Below are 14078 nucleotides of genomic sequence, written 5' to 3'. Positions count from 1 at the left end.
GGACCTGGGCCTGAAGGATGACTTGGAGCCAGCAGGTGGAGGCTGGGGAAAGAGCCCCAGGTCTTTAAGGGGGCTTCGAGCTCCAGAGGCAGGCAGACAGCAGGTAGCTGGCTGTGTGAGTGGGAGAGAAGGCCTGTATAACTGGAGCATAAGCATGGTGGGGGAGTGTGATGTGTGTGGAAACTGGAGAGGAGGCAGGGGCCAGATCACACCAGGGTTTACAGGGCATTCTAAGGCTTTGGGCTCATTCTCAGAGCACTGGGCAGCTGTTGAAGGGTTTTCACCTGGGCGAGAAATTATCCTATTTGGTTTTCTCTTTTGGGTCAGAGACCTGATTTTGTATGTGTGTGTGTAGGTTCTTGATATTGAAACTAGCTTTGCAAACTCTGAAGTGCTTACTTTAAAAACCCCTGCTACTCACTCCGTGAATATGATACCACAAATAGCAAGCAACAAAGCCAGGCCCAGATAGAGGAGTGGGGCAGCCGGCTGGACTCGCTCACTAGCTCCATGACCTGTTCCTGCCTGCCCAGCTCCAGTACCACCTGGATGAAATACACGCCTAAGCAATAAGGCAAGTTGTATGCAGTCCATCAAACAGACACGTTACGTGTGTGAATGCCCATCCTGTGCAGCATGAAAGGGTGACTGTGATGCACTTTTTTAGGGGAGAAAGTCCTGAAGACAGAATCCCTAAAAGTGGGTAGTTGGCCAGGCACAGTGGCTCACGCCTGCAATCCCAGCACTTTGGGAGGCTGAGGCAAGTAGATAAGGAGGTCAGGAGATCAAGACCATCCTGGCTAACACAGTGAAAGCCCATCTCTACTAAAAATTAGCCAGGCGTAGTGGCACGTACCTATAGTCCCAGCTACTCAGGAGGCTGAGGCAGAATTGCTTGAACCTGGGAGGCGGAGATTGCAGTGACCTGAGATCACGCCACTGCACTCCAGCCTGGGTGACGGAGTGAGACTCCATCTCAAAAAAAGGGTGGGTAGACAGAAAATGATTAAAGTGGGGGCTCTTAGGCTGGGGTAAGTGGATTGCCTGAGCTCAGTAGTTCAAGACCAGCCTGGGCAACACGGTGAAACCCCGTCTCTACTAAAATACAAAAAATTAGCTGGGAGTGGTCCCAGCTACTCGGGAGGCTGGGGCAGGAGAATTGCTTGAACCCAGGAGGCGGCATTTGCAGTGAGCCAAGATCGTGCCACTGTACTCCAGCCTGGGTGACAGAGGAAGACTGGATCTCCAAAATAAAAAATAAAAAATAATGGGGTTCTTGCCTTGAGCCCAGAAGTTCGAGGTTGCAGTGTGCTGTGATGATGCCACTGCACTCCAGTCTGAGTGACAGAGCTAGACCCTGTCTCTAAAAAAATGAAATAAAAAAATAAAAACAAGGATCTATTCTAGCCACAGTGGCATACACCTGTCATCCCAGCTGCTGCTCTGGAGGCTGAGTCGGGAGGATGGCTTGAGTCCAGAAGTTTGAGGCTGCAGTGAGCTGTGGTGCCACCACTGCACTCCAGCCTCAGAGACAGAGCAAGACCCTGTCTCTTACAAAAATAATAAATAAATATTAAAAGGGTCTTTGGCAGTGAAAAGGCTGGAAAACCCTAGCTTTTCACTCACACCTTTGCAGTCACTGCTTCACACAGAGCTGGGGCTGTTGATCAGATACAGAGTTGAGCGAGATGCACAGAACTTACACTGGGGTGACCTCGTGGGCTGCTCCCAGGTTCTGCGATTCAGTCCGTTCTGATTGGAACTTCTCATGGAGAGCTGCCGCTGAAAAGTAGCTGTCTCATTTCTGCCAGTCCCTGTCTTGCAGTTTCACAGAAGACTTCACGGGGGGCTTCTCTACCGCCAGGGCTGCAGCGGCAGGTGGCCAGCTCAGGACGTGGCATCCTGGGACTGCATTCTCACTCTGCCCCGAAGTTCCTGCACATCGTAAGGTTGCTGTCTGTCCCTCTTGGATCAGCTTCCATTTTCTTTTCTTTGTAAAATATGCAAAGTGGAAATCAATGTTCAGTGAGATCTAGCTCAGCACTGACGTGTTATATCCCAAGCCCATCTCCTGGCTAGCAGTGGGGTTCGTGATGAGAGGTGGGCAGGGCACTATTTGGGGTAGGATTTCCCTTGTCCACTGCTTTCCAGTGCTGGCCTGGTGGGCTCTGCTAGTGGGGTGATAGGCTGGTGCTGAGGGCAAGGCACTGCTCATGGACCTGAGCAGAGGGGGGCTATGCATGTAATCCACCACCTGCCCCTCCACCCCAGCCCTGAACCTTGCAGGTATACCCTTTGCTCCCTGGCTCGTCTACCATCATGACCCATGACTTGTGCCTCGTCTTCCCGTCCCTGGCCAAGGCTGTCGTTTACGTGTCAGACATTCAGGAGCTGTACGTCCGTGTGGTTGACAAGATCAGTGGAAGCTTCATGACAGGGCCTCCTCAGCAGACCTGCAGGAACTGAGAGTGAGGGGGCTGTGGGATGTTTCCTATGGCCTTCGCTTTTGCTCCTGGGGTCTGCATCCCTTCCCCTGTGAGCTTGCAGAGCTGTCTTCTATCTTCTTCGCTCCATGTTGATGATGCAGAGTCCCTCCAGTAAGGGACTTCTTCATCCCAGGTGACATCTCCATCAGGCTTGGCAGTAAATCTTGCTGGAAGTTGCCTCTAAATTAGCCATGACCTGGGAATTCTTGTCTTTTAGCTGGCGTAGATTATTAACCAGCCAGGCACACGACTCGCTGAGCATGAATTTTCCCCCGAAAATACAGGTTTTGGGTTCTCTGGAGTTTCAGTGGCAAATCAGTACAACTCACTCATGCCAAGTACCATTGCAAAAAAGGACAAGGAATAGATCTTGTTTTATCTTTCACATCAATAGGGAAATTTTACTACTCCAAATATCTGAGGTGACTGAAGCTGGGCTTCCAGAGGGTTGTGGTTGGGATCCTGATTGGATAGAAGGGCTGGCAATTAAAAGGGCATATTAGGCTCCTTAAGAAGCTATTATGCTCTACCCAGCCTCACATACTTCTCCTATAATCTCATTTCCACTGCTGTTTGCTAATTTTCTGTTTCTTCACTGTGTATTTCTGACTCTCATTTCCTAAGGTTCTTATTGTATTCTACACTGCCAGGTGTGAGCTATTCAGTCAGTGAGCATTTATTGAACTCCTACTGGATGTCTGCTGCTGTTCTAAGCAGTGTCTCATCTCCCTAATTAGTGTATTAGTTATTTAAGAGTAGGGAGTGGAACTTATGCCTCTAAGTATCCCCAGTCGCCCTCCCCTGACCCATCCATTGGAATAAGCGCTTCATCAGTTTTCATTTGCTGACTGGCTGATAGTCCAGAGGTAAACCTGGGTGACTCATCCCTGATTCCCAGGTCTGTGGGTTGAGACTGGTGATGCTATTAGTATCTCAGGAAGTCATGGGGCACCATAGATGGTGACATTGGTCTTTCAGAGGCCATCCCCGAGCCTCTGTCTGCACGATGCAGGTGGAGATTGGGAAGACAGTGAAGGCAAACATCCGTGTGCTGGACTTGCACAAGAAGCCCCTCCTGGCCAAATACTTCCCCTTCCTGCACCTGAAGCTCCGAGCAGCCTCCCCAGTTGTCACATTGGTGTGATTCCTCCTGGTGGTCACCTCCTCCAGCAGAGATGTCACAAAGGGAACTCCTGAAGTAGGTGATTCCTGGACGAGGGGAGCTCTGAGGTCTCGCATGGGCTCAGTATGTGGTGTGGGGCTGTCTCAAGGTATTAGGTCATGATAGGAGCTGCACTGCAGCCACAGGCCATGGCAGTCGTGGCCCAGGGATTGTTCCAAGTCTATTCACAGCAGCAACATTAAACCAGCCCTGCCAACATCCTCCCTGTGCCTGGGCCACACTGGGGATGGTGGCATCATTAATTTGTGATCCGAAGCAGGTGGGTACTATCTGTGTCTCTAGATGGACTCGCACCTTTCTTCTGGCAATGAGAAATTTGTTTCTGACCAGCAATAGCACAGCACTGCAGAGACCAATCTTCCTACACAAGCAGTGCCCTGGACGCCTCCTGTGTTCACTCACCTCCTCCTGCCAGGAGGGCACTTGTAGGGGATGCAGGAGGAGCAGGTGGGGACTTCACCGGCTCCACATCATGGCACCGGCATCCCTGGTCTCCTCCTGGGCTAGTCCTTGTCGCTTGATCCTCATCTGAAAAGTTCTGAGAGCACCGACAAGAGAATGATTCTAAGGTGTTTTTCAGCAGAAATTGGGAGAAATTTAGGGAAGGAGGCAACCTTCAAAAGAGGAGTCAGGGAGTCCTAAAGGCAGTGGATGGCAAAGTTTGACCCATGCCAGCGTTTCCAGAGGGCATGCTAGGACGTAGATTCAGGGCTGCCTCTGGCTCCATGGGCCGGGGTGGCTGGAGGGTGTGCATTGCTGGTCAGCAACCACACACTGAGAACTGCTGATCCAAGGGGAGGGTTCCAGCTGCGTGAAAGGTCCTTGTTTTCACGGGGTTTCACTTCTCAGGAAGTGGAGCACAGTCACAAACAGCAGAATATGCCCCCAAAGAACCAGAGAGCCTCAGCCAGTGGCTGGGAGGCAGCCCCCAGGACCCTGGGGCCCACAGGTCACTGCTCACAGAGGCGTGATGTCCACTCACGAAACATGTAAGTCATATTCAATGCCATGGGTTCAGGGTACAGCAGTTCCTTCTCTCCTCTATCTCAAACGGTCCTTTCCCCGCTCGGGCTGACTCCGAGGAAGGCGACAGTGCTTATCGGGGTCATGATGGAGGTGAGAGCTGAGAGGCCACATCATGCTCCAGCCCCAGTGTGGGCCACTGCATGGCAGCCCCGGCTCCTGGAACACTGCCGTTGTCCCAGCACGTGGTGACTGTGTAGAGGTGGAAGCCATCAGCACTGGGGCCCTGGTTCCATCTGGGAGAGACACAGGCTGCCTGGCACAGTAGGCACTGATGCACTGCTGTTTACTCCCCACTCAGGTCACCTCTGAGGGCAGCCCCCAGCCTCAGTCCAATATCCTTTTCTCCATCAGCAACGAGAACATTGTGCTGGTGAGCACTGCCAGGCTGGTACGAGCCCTCACCATGGGGAAGGGCACTGTGTCTGGGCTTGTGCAGGTGGTGGATGCAGAGACTGGCAAGGTGGTCATCATCTCTCAGGTAACAGACGTGCTGTTGGAGACTGGCACTATCTGAACTCCCCAGGACAGCCAGCTCTGGTGATAGGCCACTGCTTCCCAGAGCAGCTATGCCTGAGACAAAGGCCTCTTTATTGTGTTTGGGTTCTACCTCTGAGGACCACCTCTCTCCAAGGGTGCTGCTTCTGCCCCCTGGGTCTGCAGTCCCTCTCAGGGCCCCCTGTGCAGGACAGCCCTGCTGACATGGGAGCACCCAGACCCCCAGAGGTTGCTCGTCTCCAGGCTGAGTCTCCCAGTCTTTCCAGCTGCTCCTTACAGGACAAGGTCGTCAGCAACCCCTGGCCCCAAAGGGCCCTCCCAGTGGAGGGTGAGGGCAATCGTGGTGAGGGCAGGTGCTGCTCCAAGCACTCTGCCTTCATGTCCTTCAGTCCTCTCGGTGCCCTGTGCATTTTCCTGCTGTCCCCCTTTGATGGTGAGGAGACTGAGGGACTAGCTAGCGGCCCACAGCCACCATGTGCCAGTTCTGGGATTGGGCCCAGGGCCGCCCAGCATCAGAGCTCTCGGGCCTTTTTTTGGTCACTCGAATCTGGGCTTGAGCATGTGCTGATAGTAGAGAAGGGATGCTGTGGGCTGAGCATGCCTTCTGGGTGCATTGTACGTCTCCAGAATAGTGCGGTGTATGTGTGGCGAATTAAAAAATTGCACTTCAGCCCTGGAGTTGTATTTCCAGGTGGAGAGAAAAACCTGGGTCGTCTGCTAGCATCTTCTACACCAGCCGAGGTTGTCATCTTCCCCGTCTCTGTGCAGGGTGGAGGACTTTCCAAATTGCTTTTCTGGGCTGGCAGTGAAGGTAGGAGGCAAAGTTAGGACAGTCTTCTCCCTGGAGGGTCTCCCTGCCTCACTTTGGTGGGATTGACTCCAGCAGGTAAAAGTCGGTGTCTGATCTGACAACTTCCCTGCTTTGTGAGGGGTGGGTCTCCTTTGGTCCTCTGGAGAGGAGGTGAGAAACCATTTCCGTCTTCTGACTAAGTCTCAGGGCTAAAATTGGGGCCTTTGCAGTCTTCGTGACCTCCTTCGCCAGCGGTGACTTGCAGAAGCATCTCAGGGAAGGTTGCTTTGGGGTTCCGCTCACAGCTGGGCCAGAAACTTGGTCTGTAAGAAGAGCCTTCTGTGATGTGTAATGCAACTGTGGACAGAAACCTGTTTCAGAATCAGTCATCCCATTCCTCATGAGAACTAGGTCCCCTGGAAGCAGTCCGTGCAGTCCTGAGTTCAGAGCCTGTAAACACAGTGCCCCAGGAGCTGGTGAGTGAACTGCCCTAGAGGGGGTGCAGGGAAGTCCTTGTTTTCAGAGGCTGACTTTGATCCGCCATTGAGTTCAGTGATTTACTCCTTTTCCCAGCATTTTCCGTGCCTGCCCAAGTATCCCCGTTAAGCCACAAAATCTGAATTGCAAAGGTGGATGCCCAGATCCAGTGTGTGTCGATTTCCAAGACAAATTCTTGGGGATGTTAAAATCTGTCCTGGGAACGTGGCAGGGTTCAGATTGGCTTCCCAGAGTGTCACATTCAGGACTATGACTTACAGACAGGAGGCCTGGGTTTGCTTTTTTGTATATTTGTTTTGTTTTGTTTTGTTTCTCTAAAAAGGATTGCAGCCTCAGGAACTGGTTCATTTTCCAGTAGCTAAAAGGGTAGCTGACTGGAAATTCAGCCAGAGGGACACAGGGCATTGAGTATCCCTCCTCTTTGTTGTCTGACTTTGCTGGCATTCTCCCCTCTGGGTCCCCCATCTGGTGGGTTGGGGAGGTGCTGGGGAAAGGCCCTGGTGGCCCTTGGCAGGTGGAGGGGCTGCATCACCAGCCCCATCTGAAAGGCATCTTCTTGAGCCCAGGCAGGCAGGGGCTTCGCCTGCAGCCCCTGTGTCCTTGCCTGGAATGTGATTCTGGTCAGATGCTTCCAGTTCCATCTGTCCAATCCAGGTCACACGAGCAACACCCCAAGGCCACAGGGAGGGTCAAGACTAGCAAGAGGAGACTGAGCAGAAGGATAAGTGAAAGGAAGGGAATGAGTACTTATCAAGCACCTACTATGTGCCAGGCATTAGCCCAGGTCATGAGGCACAGAATGTGGGCTCAGCATGAGTACATGGCAAAGAGTCTAAGAGGTTTAATCACGTCAGTTCCACATGAGTCAGCAGCACTAGAAAGAAGCCAGGAGAGTTAGATTAATAGGAGTATGGAGTTGAGAATGAAGGAGGTTATAAGGTCTGCTCTAATCAGATTCCACTGGACTCCTGCATTTGTCCCTGTACTCTGTTTAGTCAGATATAAGCAAGCTGGATTTGGGTTTGGGAGGGTCTGGAGACCTGTTGCTTGAGGGCAGCCTGGCCCAGAGAAGAGCAGACCCCAGTCCCTGGCCAAGTCTGAAGTGCTGACCTGGAGCAGCTGGATGAGACAGGGTGGCAGCCTCAGAGCACTGGGCTGGGACCTGCGGGGCCGTGGGAGAGGCAGTGGCTGGCTCATGCAGGGTGAGCCACCCATAAAACCAGGCCTCTCTTGGCAGAGGAGCACGGTGCTGGGCATCCTGAGGGGCCTTCTCGCCACAGCCTCTGATCTGCAGCCTCCTTCCCTTGAGGGGTCACATTCCAGGCCAGCACAGCGTCCTGGCACCCCGCACCTGAGTGCCATGCTCTTCCCCAGGACCTCGTTCAGGTGAAGGTGCTGCTGCTTGGGGCCGTGAGGATCCGCGTCCCCTTCACGCGAATGAGGACGAGCACTCAGGTAAGGGGACCTCCTGAGCTCTGAATCCGGGTTCCCAAAGAGCCACTGCTGGAACCCTGTCCTCGAGCTACAGCACTTCTCCACCTCCTCCGTCTGCCCAGCCTGGGTATCTAGGGGCACAGTGGCAGCTTCCCACCCACCCCTACCCAGAGAGACACCCTCTTGTAGCCACTGAAGAAGGCCTGCTTCCTGCTAGCCTGTCACCTTCCCACACCTCAGATAGCACCAGGCGCCTAACAGGAGCAGGGTGACCGTAGCACTTACTCCACTTCATGCTGTCTTGGATATTAATCCGTTTGGTGTTCATAGCAGCCCTGGGAGGCTGGTGTCAGAACCATCTCCATGTCGCAGATGAACAAATGAACCCACAGAAAGTTTAAGACTCATGCCAGGGCCACCCAGCTAGGAAGTGGCAGCACTGGCAGTGGACTGGACAGCTCGGCACGGCACCTGCTGTGGCCTTTTGCCGTCTCACCTCCACTTGTGCCCTCAGCAGACTCTCAGCAAATAGAGACTGAAGGAGCTGGGGACCCCACCCTTGTGTGCCCTGTGATCACGGACCCCGGCTAGATTAGGAGACAGGGGCCCCGAGGAACCAGCACTGTGGAGCAGGGCAAGCTGTGCTGCTGGGGAACACACAGCCTCCTAGACCTCCAGGGACTCCTTCCAGAAATGGGTCTCTTGGCCATGGGGAGGCGCAGCCCCCTGCAAGGGAGGGACGGCGTGGGGAAAACAGTCCCGCCTCTGGTTTGACTGGCATTTCATCAAAATTCCCAAATTTGTGTCGTGTCCTTCTCTAGTTGGGGAAGAACTGGGTATATCTCCTACTGCTTGAAGGAGGCAGCACAGCTTCTGGGGGCATTCCTAGTGCTGGGACCCCGCTGGTCACCAGGCCTGACTTCTCCCCACCGATGTCCATCTATATCACCTGGATCACCAACCACCAGAGCCCTTTCTCCTTTGGCAATGCCATGCCAGGCCTGACCTTCCACTGGTCTGTCACCAAGTGGGGCATCCTGGACCTCCAAGGGCAGCACCACAAGGTAGGTAACCACCCACCGAGAGCTCACCTCCCACCCCTGTCCCAGGCCAGCACCCTGAGAGACAGGGACTTCCCACAGGAAGTCCCCACCCTCACACCCAGAGAGGCCCTTTCTGTCCCTTCCCAAGGCTCAATGGGACTCCTTTCAACTAAAGGCTAACCACACAGACAGGGTGGATAGGTTCCTCTCCTAACAGAAGTGGCCATGTCGGGAAGTCACAAAAGTCCTGGGAGGTCAGAATCTGCAGCTTCTGACCATTTTCTGAGATGATGTCTGGCAGCCCTCAGTTTCCCCTGGTTTATCCCAGAGGCCAAACTCCCCTTCCCTTAGCCCAGCGAGGGGCCCTGGCTCCTCCTGAGATGTCAGAGCTGGAAGGTGCCAGGGAGAACCTACTAAGTCCCTCTTAGTGTTAAGCAACGCCAGAAACGGGAGGGGACTTGCCCAGGGTTGCCCAGCAAACCAGTGGGGAAATGGGACTGGGCACCAGCCCCTGTAACTCCAGGTTCAAGCCCAGGTGGACCTTGGGCACACAGGACCCAAGCGGAGGATGGGCTGAAAGGTCGCTTCCTGCCCGGTTCAGAGACAGTGGGGATGGAGGCTAGGGGAGAGGCCCAGGCCCGGGAACAGAGTTTCCCAAAGGCTGCCTGAAGCTTGTCTAGTGTAGGACAAATGCCTCCCGACTCCACCCAGTGGGAACAGGGTCCTGTCCCCAGTGCCTGGGGGCTCTCCCAGATTGCTCTAATGGAACACAGGCAGTGAGACTTGTTAACAGGTATCTCAAAATAGAGCCATCTGTGGGTACACACTGCAAAACCCAGCATCGCTCTGGGGACCTACACACACTGAGGGCTGCGGGACGTCCTGTCATGAAGACCCCTGGCTTGCATGGGTTTGCCCAGTGTTTTCCAAATGCACATTGTGAGATGCAAGCAGGGCGGGGCCTGTGTGCCTTTGCTGGGGGGACCACGTCTGTGAGACCTGACCCTGAGAAGCTTTCAGTCTTCGGGGGGGTGACGGCAGCTCATTGCAGTGGGGTGAGCATCTGTGTGCGTTGGGTGCTGTGAGAGCTCAGAGCTGGGGCCGAACGAAGTCTTCACAGAGGAGTCATGTTTCAGGATGAGAGGGACTGGCAAAAGCCTGGAGGTGGGAACTCACTTGATGTGTGGCAAAAGTAGCAAGGAATTCTGAACTTAGGGTCTGGGGTGCCCCTTCACGCAGCGAGAGACTGGAGCTCACTGTGTCCCAGTGGTCGTTAATGTAATCATCTGTGTTTATTTAACAAACATGCACAGAGCACCCGACAGAGGCTGAGGTGCCCTTGCGCACTTTCCAATAGTGCCGCGTCCAGTCCTCAGGTGAGGCCTATGGGGCAGGGGCTGCAGGGGCTGCTGCCTGCTGATGTCCCTGAGACAGGGAGGAGCTGGGAGGGAGGGAGTCAGACCAGTTTCCTCTTGGACAATCACAAGTTAGTTCAGATGATATTAACCACAGGCCCAGGGCTCAGGCCCAAGGGGCGTCTACCTGGTCTGATCAGAGGTCAGTGGGGGGCTCAGGGCACAGCTTTACCTGCCAGTGAGTGACTGCCCCTGAGCCAGGCTGGGTGGCCAAGGAGGCAGCAGCCCCGAGGGACCTTAGAGAGGGGACTTACACAGGTGGTGGACACATCTGGAGTCTTGCAGAGAAGGGGCCTGGAGTTCCCAGGTAAGTGCTGCCGTCTTGGGCTCAGGGAGCCACCAGGTCTTCGGAGCACCTCCGCGACCCAGGATCAGATCTGAGCCGACCTCATGAGGCTGATCATCTGCTGGACTGACTTCTCGCCAGGTCCCTGTGTGCGTCTATGTGGATCCTGCAAGAACATGGCCAGACAGAGCCAGCCAGAGGGGCGTGGGAGGTGGAATGGGGGTTGTTCTGAGACAGCGGCAGTGAGGAGCAGGATGTCCTGCTGCTCATGAGAGGAAGGTGGTGCCTTGCCCAGGCTCAGTCCTGGCACAGTTACCCTGAGCAAGACCCTGGCACTGGAGTTGTGTGTGCTGCCCTCCGAGCTCACATTCTAGCAGGTAAAGTTCTCTCACACTGGGCATGGAGGGAGAAGTTTGTGTTTCCAGGCTCCTTGAAGGAGCTCCCATTAGGCTGCGCGAGCATGAGCCTGCTTGCCTTTTCTCATCACATCTCTGACCTTTTCTTTTTTTTTTTATTTATTTTTATTTTTTATTTTTTTCACACAGGGTCTTGCTCTGTTGCCCAGGCTGGAGCATAGTACTGTGATCACAGCTCACTGCACCCTCGAACTCCTGAGCTTAAGCGATCCTCCCAGCTCAGCCTCCTGAATAGCTGGGATTACAGGTTTGTGCCATTACACTTGGCTATTTTTTAAATTTTTTGTAGAGACAGGATCTTGCTATTTTGCCTCATGCTAATATCAAACTCCTGGCCTCAAGCGATCCTCCCACCTCAGCCTCCCAAAGTGTTAGGATTACAGGTGTGAACCACCGCACCTGACCTCTACCTATTGTTAGTTATTTGTGTCTTTCCTCTTTATATCTACATCAGTTTTCACCATAGAGTTGTCTATATTACTCATTCTTTTCAAAGAAAGTTTTTTATTTGATTGATCAAATTCACTTTTGCTTTCTAATTCACACATTTATACTTTTACCTTTGTTAGTTCCTTTGTTTTATTTTCTTGGAGTCATTTTGCATTTTTTCCTATTCCTTAAATTGAATATTCAATTTATCTGCTGTTTCCTTTTATAAAATAAACATTAATTTTGCAAAAATAATACATGCTCATCTTTTTTTCAAATAACTCAAGTGACACATAAAAGTTGAAGGGTTGGGAGGCCAACGTAGGTGAACCACCTGAGGTTAGGAGTTCGAGACCAGTCTGGCCAACATGGCGAAACCCTGTCTCTACTAAAAATACAAAAATAATAATAATAATAAATAGCCAGGCGTGGCGGCAGTGGCCTGTAATCCCAACTACTCAGGAGGCTGAGGCAAGAGAATCGCTTGAACCCTGGAGTTGGAGGTTGCAGTGAGCCGAGATCGCATCATTGCACTCCACCCTGGGTGACAGAACAGGACTCCATCTCAAAAAAAAAAAAAAAAAAAAAAAAAAAAGCTGAAGGGGACAAAGCAAAATATAAGGTAATGATCATCTCAGAGTCTCGCAAGAATGATTTATTGTCAATGTATGATGATCATTATTCCAGATATCTCTCTAAACATTTAAATAGACAGAATATAAAGAGATACTATTTTACAAAATATGGTCATGCTAATTGTAAAATAAAACATAAATTAAATTTTAAGAAAAAAGGCTAAAGTAAAACTGTAGGAATTATTCATTCAAAATTTTCAAACTTTTTTTCAAAAAAGATGTTAGTTCCTCAAAGACCTCTTTAAAAAAAAACGTGATTATGAAACAATGAAATTGTTAACTATTGTTAATTATTATTAGCAAGTTCCAATTTTCAACTGTATGTTTTCACTTCTTGGTAAGAAAAGTAAAGAAATTAGAACACTTATACTGTCTCCTACCTCTCCTCCTTCTCACTCATGATTTTGTACATTTTATCATTTTTTTTTACATTGTCAGCCTCTATAATATTAGTATTCTTCTTGGTAACCATACTTCTCACAATTTAGTTTTAGTTGTTGAAGTGAATATTTAAGTAGGTTTGATGTCAAACACTAATCTTCTTCTCACGGCTTTTGCATTTATGAATTTTAATATTTTAATCACTTCTTTGTTGCTTAGTTCGAATTGTTCCAAGTACATTTTTTTCAAAAAGGATCATGGTTGTTGTCTGCCCTGAGCTTTTTCATGCTTGAGAAGGTCTACCTGGTACATACATATATACATGAACGGTTTAGCTAACTGTAACATTCCTGGTTCATACTTTCACTCTGAGCTTTGTACATTTCCCTCTCTCTCTTCTGGAATGGGGTATGGAGATGGACAATTCTGAGAACAAATTTCCACCTTGTATTGTGTGTTAGCTATTTATTGCTGCATAACAAATTATCCCAAAACTGGGCGGCTAAAAACAATACATACTTATTATCCCACAGTTTCTGTGGGTCAGAAATCTGGAAACAGTTTAGCTAGATGATACCGGCTTGGAGTCTCTGTGAGGTTGCGCCTAAGCTGACAAATGGGGCTGCAGCCACCTGAGGCTCACCCAGGGCTGATGTATTTTCTTCCAGGCCCACTCAGATCCTTGTGACATGGGCTTTTTGGGGGTCTTTATGGAGGGTTACTCCCTTGATGAGTGACTGAAGAGACAGAGAGAGACAGAGAGAGAGAGAACCCATGCTAGAATCCACATACTTTTATAACCTAACTTCAGAAGTGACATACCATCACCGTCACTTCCTGTTGCCTTCTGTCACCTACAGATAAACCATTAAGTCCAGCCCACGTTCAAGGGGAGAGGAAGTAAGCACCACATCAACCACAGAAGAATAGAAAGAAGTTGTGTGCATGTATTTAAGACAACCACGTACCAGGAACTGCTTTTTTTTGGTATAGATAACTATCTTTTTAAAAATTTGCCCTTGACATTTGGAGACTTCATCCAGTTACGTCTGAGTTGCAAATTCAGGTATATCTCTAAAATAATTTTCTTTGATTACATCTTCACATATTGTTTTCATTTTACTTATTCTTTCTTCTTTTTCAGGAAAACCAATTATATGTTGGATTTTCTTTGCTTTCATATTTAATATATCTGTAATTATTGTTATAACTATATTGTTTTCCATTAATTTTTTTCATTAACTTGTGTTTCTTCTAGCTTATTTACCATGTCCCTAACTGTGTTTTTAGTTGTGTTTATTCCATGTGCCTCAGTATATTACTATTTGTGTATAGATTTACTGCAGAGCGCAAAAACACATAAAAACAGCAAATATATTCTATATGCAAACAGCTATACATAGTTGCTGCTTTTAATGTGGTCTTGTGCTCTGTATTATTTTTGCTTTTTATTTCTTTTCTAGGCTCTTCCCCTTTCTCTTAATCATCTAATCACATTCTGTGGCCTTATTATCTCTTTTTTAAAACTTTATACTTTTTCTTGAGCTTCCTGCTATTTTTT

General features: G+C 50.3%; 1 protein-coding gene across 1 annotated transcript; it reads left to right on the top strand.

The window, feature by feature from the left end:
* The first annotated feature begins 3760 nt into the window (after window positions 1-3760).
* LOC102139960 (nuclear pore membrane glycoprotein 210-like) lies at window positions 3761-13611 on the top strand. The gene is made up of 5 exons (XM_005547895.3): window positions 3761-3898; window positions 4994-5173; window positions 7853-7933; window positions 8734-8976; window positions 13378-13611. The coding sequence occupies exons 1-5, from the start codon at window positions 3896-3898 to the stop codon at window positions 13387-13389; spliced, it is 519 nt and encodes a 172-aa protein (XP_005547952.3). The 5' UTR covers window positions 3761-3895; the 3' UTR covers window positions 13390-13611.
* Window positions 13612-14078: the final 467 nt, after the last annotated feature.

The sequence above is a fragment of the Macaca fascicularis genome, chromosome 2 (genome assembly GCF_037993035.2).
Source record: "Macaca fascicularis isolate 582-1 chromosome 2, T2T-MFA8v1.1".
Classification (NCBI taxonomy): Eukaryota; Metazoa; Chordata; class Mammalia; order Primates; family Cercopithecidae; genus Macaca; species Macaca fascicularis.
The sequence above is the reverse complement of the archived record's forward strand: the minus strand, read 5'-3'. Positions and strand labels throughout refer to the sequence as shown.